Here is a 24,876-nt window from a genome sequence, read left to right as displayed (position 1 = left end):
GCTGACGCAGTAAACGGCTGCAGAGAATGAGTCACGGAGCTCGCAGAGCGCGGCGAAGACCCGCCGTGCTAAATTTAGTGCAACAGACCAGCGGAGAGGGGCTTTAAAGGAGCGTCCAGCATAGAGATACAGCCAAGCAACTGTGGGGCGGTGGGCAGAGGGGCAAGTCCGCAACGCGTCTTCTTCAAAAGGAATCATTGAGCGGGTGGATCCGAAAGATTCTGCCAGGGCTTCTATGGATCGTCAGATGAGGGGGTCACTACGGGGCGACGTCCATTCCTTCGTCTGAACATGATCCTTTGGGGTTTCCAAAACACGTACAGCCAGATCAGTTAAGGGATCTACTCGTACATTGGTTAAACTGGACCAGTTTCGATCCTAGGTCGGTCCGTTGCCTGACTTGGCAGTGGGAATCTAGTTTTGTGTTCTCTGTCTTTTGAGGGGTTAGGCATACGAGCTTATTCTGCCTCCCCCTCCCTTTCCCCAATTCCCCAACATCTTCAGTCATATCAGGAAAAGTAAGGCATCACTGCCACACGTAAGTAGCAGCCTGTTTTACAACCGCATTAGCATTGAGAGCACCAGGAAATCAGCTCCGTTCTTAATACAATTTCCCAGCTCGGGAAACAGGTGGAGGGAGCGAGGGAGAGCGAGCGAGCACTTGTCGTTCTGAGCGAGTTGTCTTAAAGGCCATCCAGGCCACCAGACAGCCAGTTCCATGGTTACAGGTGGTGCAGGGTAAGGAAGAGCTTCTCTTTATTTGCCTTGAATTCCCCCTTATGGAAACCGCTGTGTGTCTATCCCCCCTCTTGGTAAGTAAGCCCTTCCACCCTGACTGGGCAGAATCCCCCCCCAATTGCATCCCTCACCATTCCTTCAAGTGGGAGGGGGGATGGAGTTCATCCCAGCCCTTCTTGCCCCAAACAGCCTTTCTCCTTCCCACTTCCCCACCCTGTTGACAATCTTTATGGAGGTTCCAGGAGGCATTTATCAGGGGAGGGAGGGGCTTGGGGATCGGGGTTGAGCCAGGAGCTTCTGCAGGGGCCTCCTCCTCCTCCAAGGCTGAGCACTAAGGAGGGAGGTTCACACACTTCAATCACAGGCCCTGCATTCTCCACAGTCTGGAGAGAACTTTGTGGTGGGGGAGCTCATGCAAGGAAGGCCCAAGAACAAACGCCTGAGCCCACCCCTCCCCCTGCCCCAAATTCATGTCATTTTAAAGGGAAGCCACAAAGTTTGGTCTCCTGCTGTCCTCTGGTGAGAGTTTCTGTCCAACTTCTCAAAAGTTCCTCCTGGAAGGTTCTGGAGCTCAGGAGCTACACTGCTGCATCGTCCTGACACCATGTCTTTTCATCATTACTTCTGAGGAGGGGGCAACGAGTGCTGTTAGAGGTTTTACTCAATGTGGAATAACTGAGCTGAGCCCCTCCCACAGCCTCAAATGGGGCAGGGAGCAGGGAGGCAAGCTCTGGCAGCCAGTCAAGGGGTTGGTCCCAATCCTGCCAGGGCAGGACTGCCCTTATGGCCGCTGCCTGTCTCACAAGATCGCCTGAGCTGTTGCCTTGCGGCATTTAATGTCCTCCCTGCCTTCTTCCCAAAGAGAAACCCAGGGGAAGAAGCCGGGACAGAGAGCTGCACTGCCAGCGAGAATTCTGGGAACAGCAGGGGAGACACCCTCCCCCACTCTTTGAGCAAAGGAGGTGGCTCCTTCTCCCTTGACTTGCCTAGGAGCAACACGCTCAGCCCATGAAGCACAAAGGTGATGATGGGGGGAGATCCCAGCCTTGCTCCCAGGGCCTGCAGCAGGGCCTTGTCTGCTGAAGCCCCCCAGTGAAGGCATCTTGTGCTAGTTGCGCCTTTTCTTAGACCAAGATGCCCTTCGCACAGTCACTCATGCCCTGGTTACTTCTCCCTTGGATTACTGCAACTCCCTCTACATGGGGCTGCCCTTGAGGTGCACCCGGAGGCTCCAGCTGGTCCAGAATGCGGCCGCGCGGGTGGTTATGGGAGCTCCCCATTACTCCTATGTAACACCTCTCCTACACGAGCTGTACCAGTTACCAGTGGTCCTCCGGATCCGCTTCAAGGTGCTGGTACTTACCTATAAAGCCCTACATGGCTTAGGTCCGGGATATTTGCAGGACCATCTCCTACCCGCCTCCCACCGTCCTGTCCGCTCACACAGGGCTACCCTCCTCAGGGTACCGTCGGCCAGACAATGTCAGCTGGCAACGTCCAGGGGTAGAGTGTTCTCTGTAGGTGCTCCTGTCCTCTGGAATGAGTTACCCACTGAGCTTCAGATGGCGCCTGACCTCCGTTCCTTCCGTCGGGACTTAAAGAGTTGGTTGTTTCAACAAATGGGTTGACCCTGATCCTTGGGTTTTATTATTTTATTGTTGTTGTTTTAACTGGGTTTTAATTACGTTATCTTTTATTATTGTATGTTTTAACCTGTGTTCGCCTCCCTGAGTCCTTAGGGAGAAGGGCGGCATATAAATTTTTGGAAATAAATAAAATAAATAAATCTTGAAGGTTCAGGCTTTCAGGTTCTGCAGCTTCCCACATAAGCCTGGGAGAATTTGGGGTGCAGTGATGAAGGGGTGGAATGTCTGCAATATCTGTTTTCGGTCAGGGAGCCAAATGTTCTGTGACCATAAAAAAGGGGGCTCTGTTTGGCCCAGCCAAGGCAGCCAGATGAGAAAGTTCAGCTGGTTTCAATGAAGCCTATCTTTGCTATCCCCTGAGTCCCTGAAGGGGCAGAAACTGAGAGCTGGCAGCCACCGTGATGCCAGGCAGCATTTATACAGCATAGCTGCTGGCTGCCTGCTTGTGAAACAAAAGGTTGCCCGCAGCATGGCATTACTCTCCGCAATTTCCTCAAGAGTTTCTTTGAAATGGGGATCAGCACACAATTCCTGTGAAGCATTTATTATGGTGCCAGAGGCAGCAAAAGCCATCCGAGCGAGCACCAGAGGGATGCAGCCGTCTGTACAGAATTATGCGAACTAGAACATCCATGAGCAGAGACTGACGGAGTAAGGTGGCATCTCATGGGTATAAAAAGGAGGATCTGAGTTGGGGTGGCATGATTGATTGACTGAGAGAAAAACAAAGAGGCCATTAAAGAGTTCCATTATGGGCTTACAGTATCTTATCCTGGCTCAATCCTCAGTTTTTTTGGCCAGTTATTTCAACCACAATTGGCATTTTAAAATGCTTTCTGGTTGGGATGACAGGTTAGTGCATCTTCTCCAAGCCCTGGAAGGTGATTGGGGAGAGGCTGGAGGGCTTGGCTGGCCCTCCCTCAGTTTCTCACCAGGCTGCTATGGGGAGAAAGGGGGGAGGAGGAGGAGGGTGGGGCTCCTGCAGAAAAAGCAGATATTTTCTTTCAGGATGACTGGAGCTCAGAGGCCCCTCAGCCCCATCTTCACTTTGGGGTCACGTTGCTTTGGGGTTTATCTGGGAAGAGACCAAAAGTATGTTCAGTGCTAGCTTCCCCATTTCCTCTTCAAAAACTGCCATGGGGGCAAAATGAGGGGGACAACATTCTTAGAGGGGAGCATTTAAACTGCCTGGCTTCCAATTTTTCTGCCAACATTACTGATAAAGGGAGGAGCTTGGCCGATGCTTCGAGGAATTTGGGAAACTCTCCCTCAGTTGGGTCTCATCTTGGCAGGCTAAATTCCTCGGTTCAGGATGGGCCTCTCTTGGTCACGGAATGGTGTGTATCGCCGCTTGTTACCCTCGGTTTAACATTGGGACACAGCACATGGCAACAATAGAAGAAGTTTGAAATGTAAGGGGAAGAATGAAAAGGCCCAGAAGAGCATGGAGTTGGATGCCAATGGGGGCTGCAAGAAGACTGAGGATGAGCAAAAATTCCCCGACCAAAAGGGTTGCTACAGAAAGCAAGGATGAGAGAATGGCCGCCCCCACATGGAGAGGGGGCAGTGGAGGCCGCCAGAAACAGCAAGGAACCTCTGAGGCAGAAAAAGTGGAGGCGGTCAGGAATAAAAGTTGCACCTATTTGGAAGTGAGCGCAGGAGACTGAATAAGTAACCTACAAAACTGAATGAAAATCAAGGTGATGAAATTTGGAATACAACTAAAGTAAGGGAGTACATTGGAAGGAGTATTTCAGAGGTTAGCAAAGGAAAGAGTGGATTAATGCTACTCAAACAAACAAACAAACAGCTGGCATTCAGTATTTTTAATATTATTAATGTTAGCTTCCAGAAAAGGAATAATGAAAACGAAAACCTAAATACTGTGAGAATATTGAGAATGGTTAAGCCTGTGGTGTAACTGGAGAAATAAATGTTAAAATCAGGAGGTGGGTTGCTTATGGCTGCATGATTGTACAGGACATTTCTTGTTCTTTTACCAAAAGCAAAAGGTAACAACAGTGAACGCAAAGGAAACAGCATTTTTGGAACTGATGGAGCATGTCTGAGAATAAGCAGTTCACTAAGCGAATGTTTTGAGAACGGGCAGACAATTAAAGCCAAGGAGAGATTATTTTTCTTCTTAACATCATACATTTGTGATCTCTGTAGAAGGAGTCGCTGTGGAGAGGTTTGGGGTACGTCAATTGGGGATGCAGGTGTGCCGGAAGCATTGTATGCAGGGCGTGGAGCCACAGAAGGGCAGATTGGAACCGGTGGACTGTGGGTCACCCAGCCCAGTTCCTTGCCAGGCAGGAACAGAGGCCACCCCAGCCTCCCTTGAAACTCCCCCAGAAAGGACATCCCTTAATTCTGAGGCAGATGTTCTGCTCCAGATGTTAATGTGTTGTGGGCAGAGAACCTGAATGATCTGCCATGCTGGTTACATTGAAAAATGTGAGGGGGATGTCAGTCTATCAAAGACCAAGGCAGTTGTATTCAAACTGAATAAATAATTGTGAATCATACATAAATGAAAAACTAGCACAAAGAGTACTAGTTGACTTTGGCAGAATGCTCACTAAAGATGTCAAAGGGAAAAAAATTTAAGGGTAGCAGTCCCTTTCTTTCAATCCAATCCACTTCACAGGGTCGTTGTTGCTGTGGGGAAAAAGGAGGAGGAAGGAGTACTATGTTTGTTTTCTACTCTGGGCTATTTATAAAAAATAATATAGGCAGGCTACTAATAAATAAATGTAAATCCTGGTGTATAATTATTATTATTATTATTATTATTATTATTTTAAATTTATACAAATTTAAAAGCTTGCTTCTGCCCACTATTGTTATGGTGCATCAGGAGAAGCAGGGTGGGTAGGGTAGGGTAGGGAATCCCTCCTGTGAGATCGAAAGGAAGCCGAGAGGATCCCAAAGCAACCAGCCAGAGAAGAAGAAGAGGGAAGCTGCAGCAGGCGGGGAAGCGCCTCAAAAGGAAGTTTCAAGAACAGGACAGAAATTACAAATTGGAGTGTGGATCTGGCAGAAACCAGCAGGGTCCTTGAGGAAAGAACCATCTCAACTAGACTGAGCTATATTTCCCTTTTTTCTTATGCCTTTAATTTGTTCAGGTGTTTCTTATGCCTTTTCTGCACAATCCCTCAAAAGTTACTGGCTGTTTATCAAAGAGGCCACAACCCTTTCATGCTGATGAGGCATTTGGGGGTGGAGCTTCCGGCCACTGTAGGACATCCCCCCTTTTGTCCCATTTTCTGTCCTAAGGAAAGCCAAAGGACAAGCAGGCCCCAAAAGGTCTGCAAATCTAGTTCACAGGCACCCCGAGTCTGCTTCCTTTTTGTCCCCAGTCGAACTTCTAGCTCTGCAACCTGGCTGCCCCACCCCATCTCTGGAAGAGAACTGGCCCTATGGGACAGGCCCCGAATATGTCACCCCAGAGAATTAGACAGAGAGGCTGCAGCTGTGCTTGAAGGGAAACTGAATTCGCAGACAGCTCCCCCCTCCCTTCTAAATGGCCTCTGGCTTGCTCTCCAAAGAATGAACAGGGGGGCTGGTCAGTTATGAGAGAGGGGCGTGCCAATGCCCCCTCCACATCCCCAGGGATCAAAATAAGGGGCGAGGATAGGAAGAAGGCTGCTGGGGGTGGGCGGCTGAGGCAGGGAGCGGCAAAGCCCAGGTGGGAGCGAAAGAATTTGCATTTAGAGGCTTCTCCTAATGCTGCACAAGGCTCACTTTGAACGTGAGGCTTGAGAAAACTGGGCAGGAGGCCCAGCAATAGGACGTGGCGACCTTGTGCTACCCCCCCCCTCTCTCCCTCCCTCCCTCCCTCCTCATATGGCCACATTGACTGTTGCCAGGAGCACCGACTACGTCAGCCCCGTTGCCAGGCTCCCTCACCGCAGCCATGTGGCTGTTGCCAGGGAGGGCAGCAGAAGCAGCTGTGTCCCTTGGGGGGCAGCAGAAGCAGCTGTGTCCCTTGGGGTTGCACCCTCAACCTGGATGTAGCCTTGGACCCAGATTGCTGCTCTGCTGCCCACTGTGGTGGACAAACAGCTGGCCTTGGGGCGTGCTCCAAAGGTGGGGATGCTGTCCTTTCAAGGCTGAAGATAGAGGTAAGGCTGATGTATCTGGGCCTTGTATGTAACCCAGATCAAAGGGATGGCGTGTGTGTGTGTGACTTTGTGTTAGATTGGGCCATGGTACCACCTGGATGCCTTCCTAGTCCCCTGTACCTAGGGACGAACCTGGCAGTTGAGGCCCCGGCCTTTGGTTTTGGGGACAGGTTGGTTTGGATCTACTAGAGCCCAGGAGTTCATGGCTTCTCTCAGGTAATCTCAGTCCTGACACCCATCACCCCCTTTCATTTTGGAGCAATAGTGATCTGGACAAGGAGGGGGTCCATCGCCCCTTTCTCAAGGCCAGACTATTCCCTGAGGCTATCCACCTCTGCACGGTTTCACCATTCGGGTGGTGAGCCCCAGATGGCTCAGGATGGCCTCTGAGGGGCGCATAGGACTTTTTCAATCACCTGGCAGGGAAGACCATCAAGGGCCTTGTCCACCACTGGCCACAAGCAAAGCCTTGGGCCCTTGGCATAACTGATCCTGAATGGCCCCTGGTCAACCCTGGGCATCTCCTTGGTCTCTGCAGGGTCTCCGGAAAAGAAGGCGCAGATGCCACTCCTAGAACAGAAGGGCAAGAGAGGAATGGACTGAGCCAGGTGTGTGCCCAGTTTCAGCCCTGCTGGGTGGCGGTAAGAGAAGCCAAGCACTTTTCCTCCTCATCCATTGCCTCTATGCTGCTGTCCACTCCAGTGGCCTTTCTTAGGGTGGCTAATTCTATTGCAAGGGCTTCTTGTTGGCGCTGTGACACAATGCTGGGCCAGCAATGTCACTCACTTTCACCCATGTCTTAACTCCACTTGACTTGCCAACAATCAGGGATTCTTCTGGCTGGTTCCCTCTCAGGAAGGGGACAGGGCACTCTCTCGGAGGCCCTCTCTGCCTTGCAGCTGGGGCCCTTGTGGCTTCCTTCCCTCCGTCTGGGAGGCGGTCCATGTCTCCTGGCAGAAGAGCCATTTCTGGTGATCCTGAAGGAGCCTGTGGGGGAGCTCCTCCATCTCCCTGCATCCACTGGTGCTGAGCAGCTGCCGCTCGGCTGCTCTTTCTTACTAGGTTGTTGATTTGGTGGCAAACCACCGTCTTCAGACGAAGCGGAAGGTCTGGAACCTTGTCAGGATTCAGACCTGGACGTGGGATGAAAACAGCTTTGTTTGTACTGCTAGGTAAGATCCCTTCTTGGAATCTGGGAAGAGTGCCCCAGTCTGGCTCCTTTCAGGCCTCTCAGGATGGCTTCCAGTGCCATCCATATGGCATCATTAGGGACCTGGTCAGGATTGGAGGCGCCTCACTCAAAGGCTGGTCCCATCAGGGTGACAGGAGGGGGGGGTAACTTAAAACCCGTTTGACCTCTGTATGAAGCCACTGAGTGAGGGAGTATTAGGGTAACTTGGGGTTCAACACCATCAGTGTGCTGAGGGTATCCCCAGCTCTGCCTCAGCCTGCACTGGTGGGGCCCATTCCAGAGTCTGGTTGGGAGAGAACTGGAGCAAGGAGGAGCTGCGGTTTGTCCATCGGGATGCCTGGGGGCCCCCAGGAGCAGCTCTTGATGGAGAACCCACGACCGAAGTCCTCCTACTGTGAACCATAGGTGAAAAGCTTGACCAATGCCCAGCTGTGGGCCCCTGTGGGGCAAGAGGGTTAGCCACAGGTACTCTTGGCATGAGGGCTCCCAGCACTGTTGAAGGGTCTGCCATTAAGTGTAGGGCAGGAACCTCAGCTGGCCCCACAAGGGCTGCCGATTATCTAGCGCTGACTGATGGGGCCACCTTAACACCCATGGCCTTGGCTCCCAGGGGCAGCTCTGGGGGCTCAGCCCTTTCAGATGCCTTCTGAAGTGCCTTCATCCCCTAGAACCAGCCCTTCTGTTCAGTCTCGCTGGAAGAGCAGCTGTCTTCCACACTTGGAGGAGCACGGAGTGTATGTGTGTGGGTGTGTGTGGGTGGGGAGCAAAGTCACTGCTTTTCCGCACTGGCCCTGCAGAATGGCCTCCCACTGGATTGGGAGCTCTGGCTTCAGCGCCTCCTGGAGTGTGGAGGACAGAGGTACACTCAGGTGTCGAACGGTTTTAACTGGACTAATATTTTCACCGTGTTTGAACTCCTGTCAAGATGCCAAGGGTCCTGTGGGGCAGTGGTGGGGTATAAATGTAATAAATATGAATAGGATATGGCCAACAGCCAGGGTAGTCAGGTGGGAAGCCTCTCCACAGCACTGAGCAGAGAGAGGGAGGGAGGGAGGGAGGGAGAGATGAAGAGAGAGAGAGAAAGAGAGAGAGAGAGAACATCTAGGCTGATGGGGCTTTAGTGCCCAGCACACAATTTGGGTCCCAGCCCTCTGGAGAGGCCACCCGTCCTCCCCTTCCCACGGGCTGCTCCCTAGGGAAGGGCTGTGGCTACAGGCCCTTGCACCAGAGCCAATGGGGGGGGAGTCCCCTTCCTGGGGCTGCCTCTCCTCTGGCGGGATGGCCTGTGTGGCTCACCTGAGAGGACAGATTGGGCTTGTCGGAAAGGCAGGGGAGACCTGTGGTGGACAAAGTGGCCTTGGGAAGGGAGGGGGGGCTCTGCCCTTCAGATGTCGGCCTCCAGCAGGTACTGCTCAGTGTAGTCCTTTGCCAGCTCCAGGCCCAGGGTCTCCTGGCAGAAGGCGGCCATCTCCAGCCACAGCTGGGGCTCCAGGAACAGCTGGCACATGACACCGCCCCGCACGGTGGGCACCTGGAGGCGCAGGTGGTGGATCAGCTGGCTCTTGAGGTGGGCCCCATTGCGGCCAAAGGCATCGATGTTCAGGTAGTGCCAGTCTTTGCCCAGAGGGATGGAGAAGGGCTGGGTGCTCAGGGTGGCCACAGTCGGGTGGGCCTTCTGGTCGACCACCCAGCGGAGGCTCTTTTTCTGCAGGAGGCCAAGGTTGCTCCGGGTGGCCTTGAAGGGCTGCCAGTCCTGGATGATGGTCTGGTTTGGCAGGACTTCGCTCCGAAAAGCCTCCTTCAGAACGACCTCCGGCACCTCGTTCTCCAGGAGCAGCTCCGAAGGCTCGGGGCTGAAGCCCCCATGAGCCAGCATCGCAGCGTCCAAGCGGGAGAGCACCTCCTGGGCCTGGAAGCGCACCAGAAGGATCCCCTGGAAGGGGAGGAGGGTTTTTCAGGGGGGGGGGGAAGAGCCTGGCAGGGCAGCAACCGAGCCATTGACTGCTGGGGGGCATCTCTGGTAGGCGGCCCTTCTCTGCCTGCTGGCATCCTGTCCGAGGAGACCCCTGGGGCCGGCCCTGCTTCCTTTGGCCATAGGAGGGCCTGCAGTGGGTCCCATCTAGTTCAGACACGAGGGGGGAACCCCCTTTCTCCAGGCACTTCTGGTTTGGCCAGATCCCTATTTGCTTCTGTGCCTCCAGGCAGCTTAGATATGGCATGGAGGGCTTAGAAATGGCAGGGGGTGGGGAGGAGGGAGGGGTTTTTCCTGGAAGCCAGGACTGCAGGGAAGGCAACCGGGCGGGGAGGGCTTTCTAGGCAGCCAGTGGATTGGCCCCAAGTGGATCTTGGGGGCCTTTTCCAAGAGGAATGGAAAGAAGGGGGCAACGAGAAATGGGCCGAGCCACAAGGAAGGAGCTGCTGAGGCTTCCTGGCAGGAAGGGTGACTGAGGAGCTGGGCGGCCATGGAGGTGGGCATGGCCAGCAGCTGTGGCATCCCCTCCTGTGTCTGGGAAGGGTCTTGGGCTGAGCAACTGGGCACCTCCCCTCCCTCGGACTCCGGGAGGAATCCTCTACTTCTGGGATGCTGCCAAAAGAATTTTAGGAAAATTGTGCCCATTTTGAGGAAAGTCTAAACAGAACTGTCATTGCTCCTTCAAAAGCGGATGCTGTCCCTCCCCCTGATGGCCTCCCTTCCCCGCCCCCCAATGCCGAATGGCTGCCCTTGTTTCGGGATCTGTGGTCCAGAAGGAGCCATGCTGGGAATAATCCACAGTAATTCTGCCAGCCTCTCCTTGGGCAGAGGTCCTTCTGCTCCAGGGGTTTCCTCCTCATCTGGGGCCCAACATAGTACCTCCTTCCCAAAGAGCTGAGGGAACCGCAGCATCAGGCGGCAGGTGTGGGTATGCATCCTGTCGGCTGAGGCCTGTGCCTTCTGGCAGTGCCCCTGGCTGGGGCTGAAGGGCTAAGTCCTTGGCCTTAGCTTGCCAGGCTTGGCCAAGATCTTGAGCCCCGGCTCAGGTTTGCGTGCCCAACAGGATGTGGCAATTGGCCTCTCTCCCAACAGGATGTGGCAATTGGCCTCTCTCCCGTCCGAGTCCTGTGTTCCTGGACTAGGCCTAGCTAGTCCAGGAACACAGCCCCTTGGTATACTTGGTCCTGCCCCCCGCCCAGAAGAGACAGGTCGTTCCAGAGCAGGGTTCATTCACCTGTTTTGCAATGATGCGATACTTCCTCAAGTCTTTGGGGCCCAGCTTGTCATCCCGGGTCAGGCGTGACACTTTGACTTCTGGATGCTTCTCCTTCACCATGGCAGAGCAGAATCGCTGCAAGACCCCAGCCACACCTTTGCCACGCTCCCAGGGTGCCACGCGCAGTCCCTCCACTAGGGCGGTCTCACCCGCATCAATGATGTAGACAGACTGGAGCCCTATCTGGGGGCAGATTGGGGGGGGAGCAAAGAGTTAACTTCCAAGGCGTCCAATAGATGGAGCAAGCACTGGAGGGGTCCTAGCCCCACATGAAATGTGGCCACTGAGGATCCAAACTCTATCAGCCCCTCTGCACTCCTCCAAGGAAGCCCCCCCCAGGTTCTTTGATGGGGACCAGAGCCCCGCCTGACACCTACAGGAACAATCCAGTGAACATGAAACTACAGTGTGCTCTGAAGGAGAGCGGATGGGGTTTCTCTTGAGGGTTCTTCTTCTCCAGCTTATAAAGTGGGGGGCATCCAAGCAGTGCCTGGTGAGTCCCTGCCTTGGCCTGAGTATTCCTTCCCAAAGCTTCGGTGGGGGTGGGTCTCAAGTGTGGCTTATTCAGCAAAGTGAAAGACCCTTTGGAAGCATTTTCTGCTTCACAAGTGTCTTCTTCCATTTTGAAGAACACAAAAAGGGACTGCATGGCTAACCCAATCTGGCCTCTAGCCAAATGCTTTTGGGACAATGCATGTTTAGAAACTATTTGTCAAATTCAGGTTGTTCCCTCCACAACCTGACAAAAGTAATTGGACACAATATAGGTACATAAGAATGGGTAAGGTCCATGTCTCTCCTTTTGCTTGGGGGCTATTTCCCATTTGTCAGTTGCCATTGTAAGCTTGGCTGGACTCTCCACCATGAGGGAGGTGCACCAAGAATTCTGTAAACCCCTCTTAAGAGTAATGGGCAAACCCACAATGCTGCTATAACTCGACCCCTCTTGAAAACAGAAGGATGTAGCAGTGCACCTGCTTGGGATGCTGGGGGTCCCGGGACCATCCCCTTGGAGAGACAATAATTGGGCAGCCAAAGGCCCCATTTCCTCTTTCGGAAAGGGGCCAGGTCCTTTTGTTCCAGTGACCCATGTTGCTCCCCACTAGCCTCTCCCCCACCAACCCCGCCCATGGCAGAGGGTCTTGCTGCCCGGCTTCAGTTCCACTTGGGAAGGGGTGGGGAAGAGCATCCCAGCGAGCCATCCCAGCTTCGCACGGGCCCTTACCACCACGCCGTTCTTCTTGGCCAGCACAACGGTGCGATTCGGCTCATGGATCCAGGCATGGTAGCGGCTTGGGAGGTAGTCGAGGCCTCCATAGATCCCCTTGGAGATGGCCAGGATCTCCTCAAAATCTCTTTCTGTGGCAATGGCGAACTCCAACTGCGAGTCGGCTGCACTTTCCAATTTCATGTCTCGCACAGGCAGCTGCGGCTGCAGGGACACAGACTTCCATAAATGCCCCAGGAAGGGCCACGGATGGCAATCCCCCAGCCCTCCCCGAGCAGCCCAGCCAGCCTCCAGTACGGTGCAGGGCGCATATGCTCCCTTGGGTGGGATGGAGAATGAGGGTGGACAGGGAGAAGAAGAACTGGGGATGGGCATAAGCCCAGCAAGAGAAGGTGGTTCCATGATCCCTGCGAGTCATTTGGTCATCTCTGTCTAGCTGGTCCTTCCTGCTTCCCGTAGATTTCAGCAGAAGCCCCGCTTGGCACCCTACAACCAGGTGGGGAGGGAGACATGTTGTCACAATACAGGTTGTGCCTTGGGGAAAATGCAGCCTGGGGATCAGGATGAAGCAAGCATATCCATCCTTACATCCAGTCAGATCCAGGGAATTTGTGACAGTCAAAGCTTATTTTTTGTTAACCATGCAGCCACCATCTCAAAGGGAGAGCAAGAACCAATGGCAGGTGGGTGCCTTGTTTTCAGAGAGACCCATGGAAGCCACTGCCTGGAGACGGCTGAGCAAAATGCCAGTGTGGAACCAAGAGGCCCACCTGGTGGGCTGGAAGGAACTGCTTGACCAAAGATGGACGCAACCAAAGTCCTCTCTTCCCACCCCAGAGTCAAGCAGACGCTGTCAGCCCAATGCCCTTGATGTGACCTCTGCCCTCCTATTTTGCCACCATTTTCTCCTGGTGGCAGGAGCCCCTCAGTCAAGACTGGAATGGAAGTTCAGCCTCACCTCCCTCAGTCCAGGTTCGGTTCCCTGGCCCGTGAACTGGCCCACAAAGCTCGCCTGACAAAATCACACACACACACACACACACACACACACACACGGGCCTCCAACGGCCTCGTTCCTGCTGGTGAGGTGATGAGCCCTAGAAACAGAAAAGGCACCAAGGGGGAGCGCAGCTGTCACCCTTCCTTGGGAAAACCTGCAGGGCGGAGCTCGGGACCGAGGAGACCCCCGGACCAGACACCGCTCCAGCCAGCCATCCTTTCCTGGCCAAATCTTCTGCTCGGCCCTTTGCAGGGGAAAGAACCCGTGGGATTGGGACCGGAGGGAGACGTTCCCTCTCCACGGAAAGGTCCCGGAGAGTGAACGGAGGCGAGGAGAAAGCCAACTCGCCCCCCACTCCCCGCCGCCGAGGCCTTTCTCAGTTGGAGGAGCTGCCGGCAGCAGCCAACTCCGGCTCCGGCGGCAGAAAGAAGGGAGCAGGACGCTAACCACGCCAGCGCCTCACGCCAAATCCCCCAAGCAGCCCCGCAACTGTTTCCCCCGACACCCGCCGATGCCGACAGGCCGATGCAGGGAAGTATCGCCAATACCTGCGGAAGCGCAGAAGGGCAGAGAGAGGCTCGAGCCGATGGCGCACCTGCCAGGAACCTCTGGCCGTTGCGGTCTCGCGTCGGTCGGATGGCCGGGCGGTCCCTTTCCGCCTAAAGACCTTCTCGTCTCCCAGTAAGGATGGAGATAAGCTCCCCCCATCCCTCTGCCCCGCCCACGAGCGGCTCGGGAGGGCGCCTATTCCTCCCACTCTCGCGCGCTTTTACGTCAGTGTTGGGGGAGGAGAGGGCACAAGAGAAGAGCGTGGGAGGCCGGACGAGCAGATGCTTCTCTCCCCACCGGCAGGTGCCGGGCACCAGCTGCCTTCAAAGCTCCAGAGCGGCGCGGGACCCCGCAACAGGGCAAGGACGCCCACCGCAGGCAGCAGGTCCCCCTCTGGCAGAGCCAGATGGCCCCTGGCTCTAGTGAGCCTAGCTGGGCTAGGGGTCCTGGGCTGTCCTCTCTCCCGGACCTGAAAGAGCCGGAAGTCATCCTAACTGGTGGCCGGGAGCCGGCGCTGGGTGCAAGGATGGAGGAAGCGAGGAGAAGTTGCTTTCTCCTAGCCCTGGAGGAGAGCAAGGGAACCCGAGTTGAGCGCCAGATTAGATAAGGTGCATCTGCACGGAGCACCCAAAGGCACCCATCTCTCTTTAAAGGCTGGGCTGGGTCAGAGCCACCTTCCAGCCCTCCTCTATCTATCTATCTATCTATCTATCTATCTATCTATCTATCTATCTATCTATCTATCTATCTATCTATCTATCTATCATCTATCTATCTATCTATCTTGCAAGCACAGAAGAGCACAGGGAATAATGGGATTAAAATAAAATATAAAGAAACCAAGGACAACGGACACAAAAACCAAGCTTAGAACCGACAATGGAGTGGTATTAAAAAAGGTGGGATAAAAATCTAGCAATACCATTGAGGGGTCAATCATCCGTCATAAAGGAGCAAGCAATCAAGGCCTCTGCCAGGGGCGGGACTCCGGTAGAGCAGCCCCGAAGGCCTCCTTGGAATGCCCCGGGTGACGTCTGTACCTACAAAGACCAGACCTGCCGAGCCAGCCAGCGACAGTTGGACTTGAAGAAGACTTTGGGCTGGGAGAAGGCCCCTGACAAGGCCGGACAGCCAAGAAAGCCACCGGTGCGTCACCAAAGGAATCAACCCGGAGTTCTCACTCGAAGCATCGACGGTCCCACTTCGAGCACAAAACGCGAAGGCCCAGCTCGAGCTCTGGAGGGGCTCCGATGCTGGGAAAGCGAGGAGGAGGAGGAGAGAGGAAGAGGAGACCCACTTACTGTGGCGATGGGTGGAGCATAAATTGGAAGGGCTGAAAGATCAGGTTACGGACGGAGCGTCATGGAGAAAGTTGGTCCGCGTGCTGCCCAAGAGTCGATAATCACTTGGGGACACAGAAACAGTCAATAACAAAATAGCCACGCCGCGTATCCGAACGGCCCGTTGCAGCAATCCAGCCGGCGTGACCGCGGGAGGCGTGGGGAGGGGTGGCTGGGCGGGACGGTGAGGCGGGCTCCTTTGTGAAGGGCCCCCGGTAGCCTCAGCCTCGCGGTTCGGGGGGACACTGGCCTGATTCTAACCAGCACGGCTGTTTTTGAACTCCTAGATGAGCCATTCTCCTCCCGGGCATAAAGGAGTAAGTGAAAAGCCAGAGACTCCACGGACAAAGAACTCGGACGGAGACCCCGGGAGGGACGGAATCGACCCAGATTCTTTGGGGATTGAACCTGGGTGTTGATGTTCCTTGCACCGGGGAACCCTCCCCTCCCCTATCCAGGCCCAAACCACGGACTCTGCCCCATAGGTCCAAAGCTCCCTTGCAGAGCCCTAAACCACGCTGAAGGGGCAGTCCGCGCCAAGGATGCCCCGGGGTCTCCCCGCCTTCCCCGCCCCGCCGCCTACGGGAAGCCTCCCCTGGCCAAGCTCCCCGCGACTCCCGCGGAGGGCGGCTGCCGAGACCCGTCCCAGCCGCTGGGCAAGCCTCTGCAGCTGCGTCTGCGCCTCCCCCGCCCCGGCCCATCTCTGGAGGCGGGGTAAGGGTCCCGCGGTGGCTGGTTGATGTGGGTGGGGGAAGGTGGCGAGCTAGCCCGACTCCCTCCGCTCAAGGCCGGCGCTGCCCGAGCGGGAGTGCCAGGCCCACAGGTGAGGCTGCCGGAGGAGGCTCGCCACCGACCTCGTGGCGCAACGGTAGCGCGTCTGACTCCAGATCAGAAGGCTGCGTGTTCGAATCACGTCGGGGTCAATATTCTTTTACTCCGGGCTGCGCTGACACGCAGGGGAAAGACGGAGCCTCCGGGTCGGGAAATTGGCTCCGCTTGATCATGGATGCACCGCTCCCTTCCCCCAACAGCCCTGAGTTCAGCTCCATCTGGGGATCCACCCCAGGCCAGGTCTACAACACTCGAACCTCCCCACGGCGCCCCCTCCCCAGCCCTCGAAGGGGGTCTCCGCCTCCTCCTGTCCCGCTCCCGTTTTTTGCTCGGTCGCTCCGTCTCTTGGTTTTGAAAATTCTGTTCCGGGATTGGTCCGTCGCCGTCCCGTCCAACAACAGAACTCCTGCCCGGGTTTTGCGATACGCTTATGCCAGCTTGCACTGAACAGCCAGGCCCGCGCGGATGCTAGCCGGCGGGTGGCGCCGTGGCTTAGTTGGTTAAAGCGCCTGTCTAGTAAACAGGAGATCCTGGGTTCGAATCCCAGCGGTGCCTTTTGCGAGCCTCCCATTTTGCGGGTGGAGGCCGGAGGTGGCCCCAAGCGCCGCGGAAGGCGGCGACGACGACCCTTTCCCTCGCAGCCACCCCTGGAGGGCGGCCCTTCCCCATTGGCATAGATTCAAGCCCTGTAAGGAGACCGGGGGCCGACCAGCGCCAGCCATGAAGAGCAGGGTAGCGCGGCCGGAGGGCAGGCACACGGGCCGCCGAGGGCTACCTGAGGCCATTGGAACCTCGCGGTTAGCGGGTCAAAGGGAAAGACCCTCGAGGGTCCCCTCCGGCCGCCCAGGTCAAGGCCGGAAAGGTCTGCCGAGCCCCACCCACCCGCCGCGACTCCCTCCTGGCTCCCCCGAAATGGGGAGGCAACACTTAGAACGTGCAATCCTGGGGCTGGAAGGAACCTTGGAGGTCTTCTCGTCTAACCCCTACTCAGGACAGGATGTGTACCAGCCGGCCAAATGGTCGTCCGGTCTATTTTTGAAAACCTCCAGTAATGGAGCACCCACCACTTTTGGAGGAAAGCCGTTCCATTGATTGTTCTGGCAGTCAGATTTTTTTTCCTTCATTCTAGGTTGGATCTCCCTTTCATAAAAAAAATATGTGGCGAGAAAGTCAATCCCTTTTTTGTGATAGCCCCTCAAATCCTGGAAGACAGTAATCCTGTCCTCCCCAATGGTTCTCTTCGATTGACGCACCTGATTCCTTCAACCGTTCATCAGGATTCCTCCTCCGGACCCCTTATCATCTTTCCATGGCTTTTCTGCCCTTTTTCTAGAGTCTCAGCATTTTTTAAATATTGTGATGACCAGAACTGTATGCAGTTTTCCAAGCATGGCCTCACTAGTGCAGCAGCAGCAGCAGCAGCAGCAGCATCACTTCTTGGGACCCATGATGCTATCCCTGCTCTGTTGATGCAGCCTAGGATTGCCCCGGCCTTTTCACAGCTGTAGCACATTGGTGGCTCCTATTTGTCCACTAGGACTCCTAGATCCCTCTCACAGTTACTGTTGTTGAGCCAGATACTCTTATATCTGTGCATTTGGTTTTTCTTGCCCAAGTGTAAAACCTCTTTTCTCAGTGCTGAATTGCATTTTGATAAGGCCCAGTGCTCAGGTCTGTCAAGATCCTTCTCAATCTTGAATCTATGTTTCAAAGAGTTAGTAATCCCCACCAGCTTTGTGTGGTCTACAAATTTAGTGAGTTCCCCTTCTATCCCGTCATCTAAATCATTTATGAATTTGTTGAAGAGAACTGGGCCCAAGATGGAAACTTGGGGTTCCCCGCTGCATGGTCCCTTCCATGTAGATGAGTTCCATTGAGGATTATATGTTGAGTGCATTGGTCAACCAGTTACGAATCCATCTGGTGAGGATCCTGCCTATCTCATATTGTTCTATCTACTTTGTCTAATGACTTACTGAAGTCTACTTGGATGAGGGCTAACATGCAGCTTGCCCACCCCCACCCCCCCAATTGACAAGTGGCCCCCAGTTGCAAAGCCTCCAGCCCACAGGAGGGGCATCTTGTCATTTGTGTTCTTCTTCCATAGCCTCCTTTGGTCTAAGCTCCCTATAGCCACATCTGACAACTCCATGCCCATTCTTTAACAGATTAACAGAGTTGGAAGGGACCTTATAGGTCATCTAGTCCAACCCCCCCACCCCCGCTCAAGCAGGAGTCCCTACACCATTTCTGACAAATGGCAGTCCAATCTTTTCTTGAAAGTCTCAAGTGATGAAGCTCCCACAACCTCCAAAGGCAAGCTGTTCCATTAGTTGATTGTTCTGTCAGAAAGTTCCTCCTCTTTTCTAGGTTGAATCTCTCCTTGGTCAGTTTCCATCCATTATTTCTTGTCTGGCCTTCAGGTGCTTTGGAAAATGCTTGACTCCCTCCTTTCTGTGGCAGCCCCTCAAATATTGGAACACTACTATTATGTCTCCCCTGGTCCTCCTCTTCACTAGACTAGCCATGGTTAGTTCCTGTAACCATTCTTCATGTTTTAGTCTCCAGTCCCCTAATCATCCTGGTCGCTGTCCTCTGCATTTTTTCTAGTCTCAACATCTTTTTTATAGTGTGGTGACCAAAACTGGATGCAGTACTCTAGATGTGGTCTTACTCAGGCTTTATAGAATGGTAGTAGTACCTCACTTGATCTTGATTGTATCCCTCTGTTAATGCAATTTAGGATTGCATTGGCTTTTTTGGCTGCCGCTGAACACTGCTGGCTTATATTTAGCTGGTTGTCCACCAAGACTCCAAGATCCCTCTCACAGTCACTGCTATTAAGCCTGGTTTCCCCCAGTCTACATGCATGCTTTTGGTTTTTCTTACCCAAGTGTAGGACTTTACTTTTCTCTACATTGAATTTCATTTTGTTAGATAGGGCCCAGCGTTCAAGTCTGTCAAGATCCATCTGGATCTTGAGCCTATCTTCTAGTGTGTTAGCTATTCCTGCCAGCTTAGTATCATCTGCAAATTTGATAAGTTCCCCTTCTATTCCCTAATCTAAGTAGTTTATGAAGATATTGAAGAGTACTGGGCTTAAGACGGAACCTGGTGGCACCCCACTGCTTACTTCTCTCCGTGTAGACTTAGACCCATTAAGGACTATTTGCTGAGTACGGTTTCATCTGAGTATAGTTTCATTCAATGCAGAAAGCAGACGTGAGTGCCACAAAATGTAACACTCTTTATTGGGACTGGGGAGCAGAAGAGGGGACCCCTGCCTGAGCCTGCAGCAGAGACAGGCGCCCGGTTCCCTGGCCGGGGAGGGGGTCCCTAGGTGATGAAGAGCTGCTGTGAGGAGGGGAGGCCACAGTTGCCCTTGTGCTCCTCGAAGAGTTGCTGCAGTGCCTGGACATAGAGGGCATGGTAGCGGTCCACCTCCTCCGGTTTGGGGTGTGGACACAAAGGGACGAGGATCGGCTTCCCCACTGCAAATGAGAGAGAAAATATGTGTGTTTGTGTGTCTATGTGAGAGAGAAAGTGCAACAGAAGGCTGATCCTTCCCTTCCAGTGCAGGCTGTCCTCCCACAGCCTGAGGTGGTGGTGGTGGGGCGGGAGAAGATCCCAGGCTCACCCACAACCGTGATGGGGGAGGGCTGGGGCAGGAGCCCCCAGCAGCGGCTGAAAAAGAGGCTGCGCCCCACGAAAAGGCAGGGAGCAAAGCCGGCCAGCTGCTTGAAGTGAAGCTGGAGACGGCGGAGGAGGCTGCCCTCGGGGAACTGAATCTGCCGGAAAATGTCATTTTCTCCGAAGGAGAAAACGGGGACGAGGTCTGCCCTGGAAACAGAAATGGGGAGAGTCTGCACAGGGGACAGAGACGAGAGCCCCCCCCCCCCGCCCACAGCATGGTGTTCTGCACTTTGGGCTCTCTCAGCCTAGAGCTTGAGAAGAGCATTGCTGAAGGCTGCTGAGACCTCTTCCACTGATAGGTGAGGAAGTGGGGACCCCCCCAAAAGTGCCCCCATTCACCCATTCCAGAAGCCCATCCCTTATTCCTGCCATGGCTGTAGGGAGACCCTCACCCGTGCTGCAGTGCAAGCCGCACGAAGCCTCGCCTGCCCGAGAGATGCAGGCGCTGCTCGCCCGGGTTGCAGTCCAGGGACTCTGTGGCCCCGCCCACCACGATGACCACCGCGTGTCCAGGTCCCGCTCGGAGCAGGAAGTCCAGGGACCTCTTGCTGACTGGCACCATCCCTGGAAGGGGACAAGGAAGGTGGGAGCAGAGACCCGAGTTTGGAGTGGGGGGAAAGCCGCTTCATTGTATAACTCTAGTGCGCCTTCGCATGGTGGCTGGATTCGCCACCCTCCCTGGGCCAACCAAGTGCAAGCGGGGCACCTGGAGCCTTCTTTGCCCTCTGCCTCCCAGCTCAGGGAACTGCTGACTCCCCTCCCCTCCAAGGAGATTCCCTTAGTGCTTAGTCGGTCTTCCCAAAGACAGACATCCTAGTCAGAAGCAGAAAGGTCCAAGGTGGAGGATGGATCCTCTCTTAGCTTGAGGCTGTGTCCCAAACACTCTAAAGAGAGGGTCACTGCAGCACTCTCCACCCCGCAAATCTCCCACGCCTCAGAATGCCAGAACGGTTGGGACCCTGGTCTCGAAGGCTTCAAGGACGTGGGCCCAGAAACCAGACTGAGGTTGCTGGGGCTGGGGAAAGAAAAGGTTTCCCACCTGAGCTCATCAGATACTCGCGATACACGGGCACGTAGAAGAGACCAGCGAGGACGGCCAGGCTGGAGGACAGGCCGGGAAAGGCCCGGGAGAAGCCACATGCCTCCGTGCAAAAGGCAGAAAAGGCTCCCGCACAGATGATGCCATGGGGGTGGGACCCCAGGACGTAATTTCTGGTGGGTGGCAGTTCGGCAGTCTTCACCAGCTGGGGAGAAGAAGCAGGGGGAGAAGAGGACCGGTGGGGCTGCCTTCTCTTTCCCACACTGGTGGCCAGCCGCCCATAGGCAGAACAGGCCTGAGTGCAAGTGGCAATGGGTTCCACAGGCTAACCATCCTGCCCAAATAGATCCTGGGCCTTAATCAGCTCCCCATTTTCCAAGACATTGAGAAGCTGGACCTGTGGCCCTTTCTCCACCCACATCTGTGCTGCTGGCTGGGGCGGGTTTTCAGCTGCGGCCTTTCCTGGTGCTCTCCAGCCCCACCAGAATGACCCTTCTTGGGTTTTTGGACACTGGCCAAGAGTATGCCGGCCCCTTAAATGGGCCCAGTGGGAAGCAGCCCTTTTGGGGGAGCTGCATGGGGCCGTGTCCCTTCAAAGGAGACCAGCTGCTGCGCCTCCACCCCGGGCTCCTCCTACCTTGATGGGGAAATAGTTCCTGTGCAGCTCCCAGACCTTCCACCGCCTGAACCGCTCGTTACGACGGCCTCCTGGCAGGACAAGCACAACAGCCAAGAGTGGGTGGCTGCTCCTGCAAGGGGAACAGTGGGGCCCGGCTCCCCACAAGGCCTAACTCCCAATGTTGGCCTTCCGAGGGAAGGAGGCGGCTGTGGCTGCTGGATCAGCAGGGTGGGGGAGGTGTTCAGTGGCCAGATCCAGCTTCACCGGGGAGGGGGGGGAACCTGCACGGCCCAAAATCCACGCAGACCGGGCAAGAGGGCAGCGCATTTTAGAAGGCCACTGCCCAAAGACCACGGTTCTTGTCTTCCCTTGGCCCCCATCCCCCGCCCAGCTCCACAACTGCATCCCACAGGAAAGGGGACCTGGTGTCCAAGCCCGACAGCACCCCCTTGGGGAGACACAGCAAGGGCCCCCAGGGTCTTGCTGCAGGAGAATCAGGAAGATGCCTGGCAGCTTGAAGCTCCGGTGGGCAGCCCTGGGTGGGGGAAGAGAGTGGGGATCCCAGGGAAGGAAGGAAGGAAGGAAGGGGGCAGCTGGGCACCTTGCATGGGGGTGTCCAAGTCCATAATCCACCAGACGAAGTAGAGCACGCTCAGGGACCAGAAGGAGGTGAAGAGCAGGTAGATGAGAAGCAGGGTGAAGAAGAGGCCTGTGGGGAGGGGAGGCCAGGCTTCACATGGTCCCCTGTCCCCCCCAGACCAGCCTGCCTCCTTCCCGGAGGCAAAACTGCGCAAGCAGGGGAGGGCTCCTTGGGCAGGCCCACAGGAAGCACAGGAACCCAGGCCCCTTTGCCCTGAGGAGACGCCCTCTCCCTCCAAAAGGAAGGTGGCTGGCCTGTGCCCACAGGCTCCCCCCCCCCACGCTCCTACCGAAGAACAGGAAGGTCAGCACCCACTGCAGGACGCTGAGGGCTTCCAGCTGCTTGCGCAGGATCATCTTCTCTGGCTGACCTGTGGCAGGATACAAAATGGCCCACCAGTCCCGGAGCAGCTCCAACTCGCGGGGAGGGGGAGTATCTGAGCCAGGGTCTCAGTTGCTCCCCTGGCCGTCCAGAGTCCACCTGCTCCTTCCACCCAACTGCAGGGGAAGGGGGAGACGACCTACTCCTGGGGGAGAGAGAGGCACCCGCCCGCCCGTCCATGTGGCTCCACGTCCTCCAGCCAGCTGCAGCTGAACTTCGGCCTCCAAGCAGGCAGGAGAGCAGGTGCTGCCAGCGGATAAGGAGGGAGGCCAAGCCACTGCACAAGGCCCGCCTCCCCTACCGCCCGGGCCCTGTGGGGAGCTGGGCTGCCTGCCCCCCCCACTTGGCTCTGCTTGGGCTGCCATTCAAGGAATAGGGATTGCAGCCTGGAGCCCTTCAAGGTGGGCTGGGCTCAGGTGGGGGGGGGGTCAAAGGTCAGCTACCAGCAAAGCTCAGGGCTGGGCAGACACAGCTTCGGGCCCAGGTTCCCCACCCCCACCCCTCCTAGGCTGGAGACGAGGCTCCTTGCTTCTCCAATGTGGTCCGAGTTAAAGATTCCCCCCCCCCACGTCCTCCTCCCATTTAATTTCTAGCACCAGAGACGGCCAAGGGCTTTATGGGGCCAAGCTTGGAGCAGATGCTGCACATGCTCAAAGGCTCCCTTGCCTCCCTTGGCACCCAAGCCGGCCAGTGGAGCCCACCCAGGACCTGAGTTTTGGGGGTCCTGCAGCAGTGGAGAGGAAGCAGCAGCCCCGACCTTGCGGTGAAGAAGGCGGGCAAATCCCAAGGCCTCCTTCGGCTGGGCCCCTCTACTTGCCCTGCCCTGGGAAGAGAGAGCTAGCCAGCACAAGGGAGACTGCACACACACCCCGCCTGGCCAAACCCGGTTGCTCTTTTTGCCTCATCTCATCAGACCCCGGCTGACCCTCCCTGCAGTCCCATCTCGACCCAAGGCAGCCCCACAAACGCGACCCAGAGAGAGCCCATCACTGGGAACTTCCACATACACACGCTCTCTTGAAAGGCCCCACAATGTAACTCCCCCAGACACAGGGCTCACCTGGCTTCCTTAGACTGGCCAGCCAATCAGATCCCTAGGATTCCGGATCCCAAGGAAATCCATCAGAGGGCTCCCTAGGGAGTAGCTGGGAGTTAAAAAGAAAACCTGGATGGCTGTAATTGGAATCACCGCAGCGAGCCCACCAGCCCAGGCCTGCTGCGGCTGCCCATATCTCCAAGGACACGCGGGGCTCTGTTGTGCCCCAAAGAGGACCTCCAGCAGCTCTTGCCCAGGGGCTGGGCTGCACCCGGGGCGACACACCCCGGCTTTTGCTTTACAGGCTGGAGAGCCCTTTGCGCTTCCCTCTCTCCGAGACGCCTGGCCAGGGAGAGAGGACTTCCCCAGGGCGAAAGCAGTTGTGAAACCTGGCCAGAGGGAGGAGCGGCAGCTGAGCCCCCCACTCCCCGCCACCGGACTCCGAGGGAGCTGGCCACACTCAGCCTGGCTGTGAGATGACTTGGGGCAGCTGAATGCAGAGCTGAGCAGAACGGTGGCCAAAGCTGCTGAGAGAGACCTCTTCCGAACACCAAGCAGTGGTGGCTGCTGGACGGTGCAGCCCAGGACACCACCAGCATCTCACAAGTCAGCTGCCGCTGTCAAAGTGGGGGGGGGGAGGGGGGGAGAGGGTGCCACTTTGGATCGAGGCCTGCAGTAGCAGCCCGTTCTTGCTCCCCCCCCCACTGCTGCACCCCTCCAAGATTGTCTAGGAGGGACAGGAGAGGAAAAGGACATCCCCACTCTGCATTTGCCACCTTTCCCAGCAAGTTGGCACAGGCCTGCAGTTCTGCCCACCCATTCAGCCCAGCCGAGTGGCTTCCCCCATGGTTGCAAGGCATTCCCCAGTGGGCCAGCAACCTCCCCAGCATCTGGGAAGCCAGGGCCGTAAATAATAATAATAATAATAATAATAATAATAATTTTATTTCTATACCGCCCTTCTCCCGAAGGACTCAGGGCGGTGTACAGCCTATTTAAAAACACAGACAAAACAATGATATAAAATTTAAAATAATTAAATAGGTGGCTCAAATTTAAAACCCCAATAAATTTAAATACCCCAATTTAAAACTATTGTGTTGATAGTCCGGCCTGGCGGAACAACAGGGTCTTCAATGCGCAGCGAAACACCCGGTCGGAAATCTTACGAATTTCCGGGGGCAGTTCATTCCACAGGGCTGGGGCTCCCACAGAGAAGGCCCTCCCCCTGGGCGTCGCCAGCCGACATAACTTGGCTGATGGCACCCTGAGGAGACCCTCTCTGTGGGAACGAACTGGTCGGTGGGAGGCTATTGGTGGCAGAAGATGGTCTCGGAGATACCCGAGTCCTATGCCATGGAGCGCTTTAAAGGTGGTAACCAACACCTTGAATCGCACCCGGAAGACCACCGGGAGCCAGTGCAGCTCGCGCAGGAGGGGTGTCACATGGGCATAACGGGTTGTGCCCATAACCACCTGCGCGGCCGCATTCGGGACCAGTTGGAGCCTCCGAGTGCTCTTCAAGGGGAGCCCCATGTAGAGAGCATTACAATAGTCCAACCGGGAAGT

The 24,876-nt window shown here is 55.6% G+C and overlaps 2 protein-coding genes and 2 non-coding genes across 5 annotated transcripts; 2 read left to right on the top strand and 2 right to left on the bottom strand.

Moving 5' to 3' along the window:
* Positions 1-4,195: 4,195 nt before the first annotated feature.
* NAT16 (N-acetyltransferase 16 (putative)) lies at positions 4,196-13,891 on the bottom strand. The gene is made up of 3 exons (XM_087891589.1): positions 12,177-13,891; positions 10,910-11,134; positions 4,196-9,636 (listed from the first exon to the last, which is right to left on the bottom strand). The coding sequence occupies exons 1-3, from the start codon at positions 12,579-12,581 to the stop codon at positions 9,088-9,090; spliced, it is 1,179 nt and encodes a 392-aa protein (XP_087747715.1). The 5' UTR covers positions 12,582-13,891; the 3' UTR covers positions 4,196-9,087.
* A 2,028-nt stretch (positions 13,892-15,919) lies between these two features.
* TRNAW-CCA (transfer RNA tryptophan (anticodon CCA)) lies at positions 15,920-15,991 on the top strand. Its single transcript has one exon. It is a non-coding gene; the product is annotated as a tRNA-Trp (tRNA).
* Positions 15,992-16,380: 389 nt separating this feature from the next.
* TRNAT-AGU (transfer RNA threonine (anticodon AGU)) lies at positions 16,381-16,454 on the top strand. The gene has a single exon. It is a non-coding gene; the product is annotated as a tRNA-Thr (tRNA).
* Positions 16,455-19,126: 2,672 nt separating this feature from the next.
* Positions 19,127-23,622, bottom strand: MOGAT3 (monoacylglycerol O-acyltransferase 3). 2 transcript variants are annotated; one of them, XM_034430779.3, is made up of 8 exons: positions 23,332-23,622; positions 22,180-22,260; positions 21,852-21,959; positions 21,269-21,339; positions 20,632-20,836; positions 19,985-20,156; positions 19,537-19,739; positions 19,127-19,390 (listed from the first exon to the last, which is right to left on the bottom strand). In XM_034430779.3, the coding sequence occupies exons 2-8, from the start codon at positions 22,244-22,246 to the stop codon at positions 19,236-19,238; spliced, it is 981 nt and encodes a 326-aa protein (XP_034286670.1). In that variant the 5' UTR covers positions 22,247-22,260; positions 23,332-23,622; the 3' UTR covers positions 19,127-19,235. The 2 variants fall into 2 exon arrangements, with proteins under 2 accessions (XP_034286670.1, XP_034286669.1); XM_034430778.3 differs by lacking the exon at positions 23,332-23,622 and adding an exon at positions 22,415-22,511.
* Between the last annotated feature and the right edge of the window lie 1,254 nt (positions 23,623-24,876).

Source organism: Pantherophis guttatus, chromosome 4, assembly GCF_059756535.1.
Source record: "Pantherophis guttatus breed Tessera chromosome 4, ASM5975653v1, whole genome shotgun sequence".
NCBI classification, from domain to species: Eukaryota; Metazoa; Chordata; class Lepidosauria; order Squamata; family Colubridae; genus Pantherophis; species Pantherophis guttatus.
Note: the sequence above shows the minus strand (reverse complement) of the source record. Positions and strands in the feature narration are given on the sequence as shown.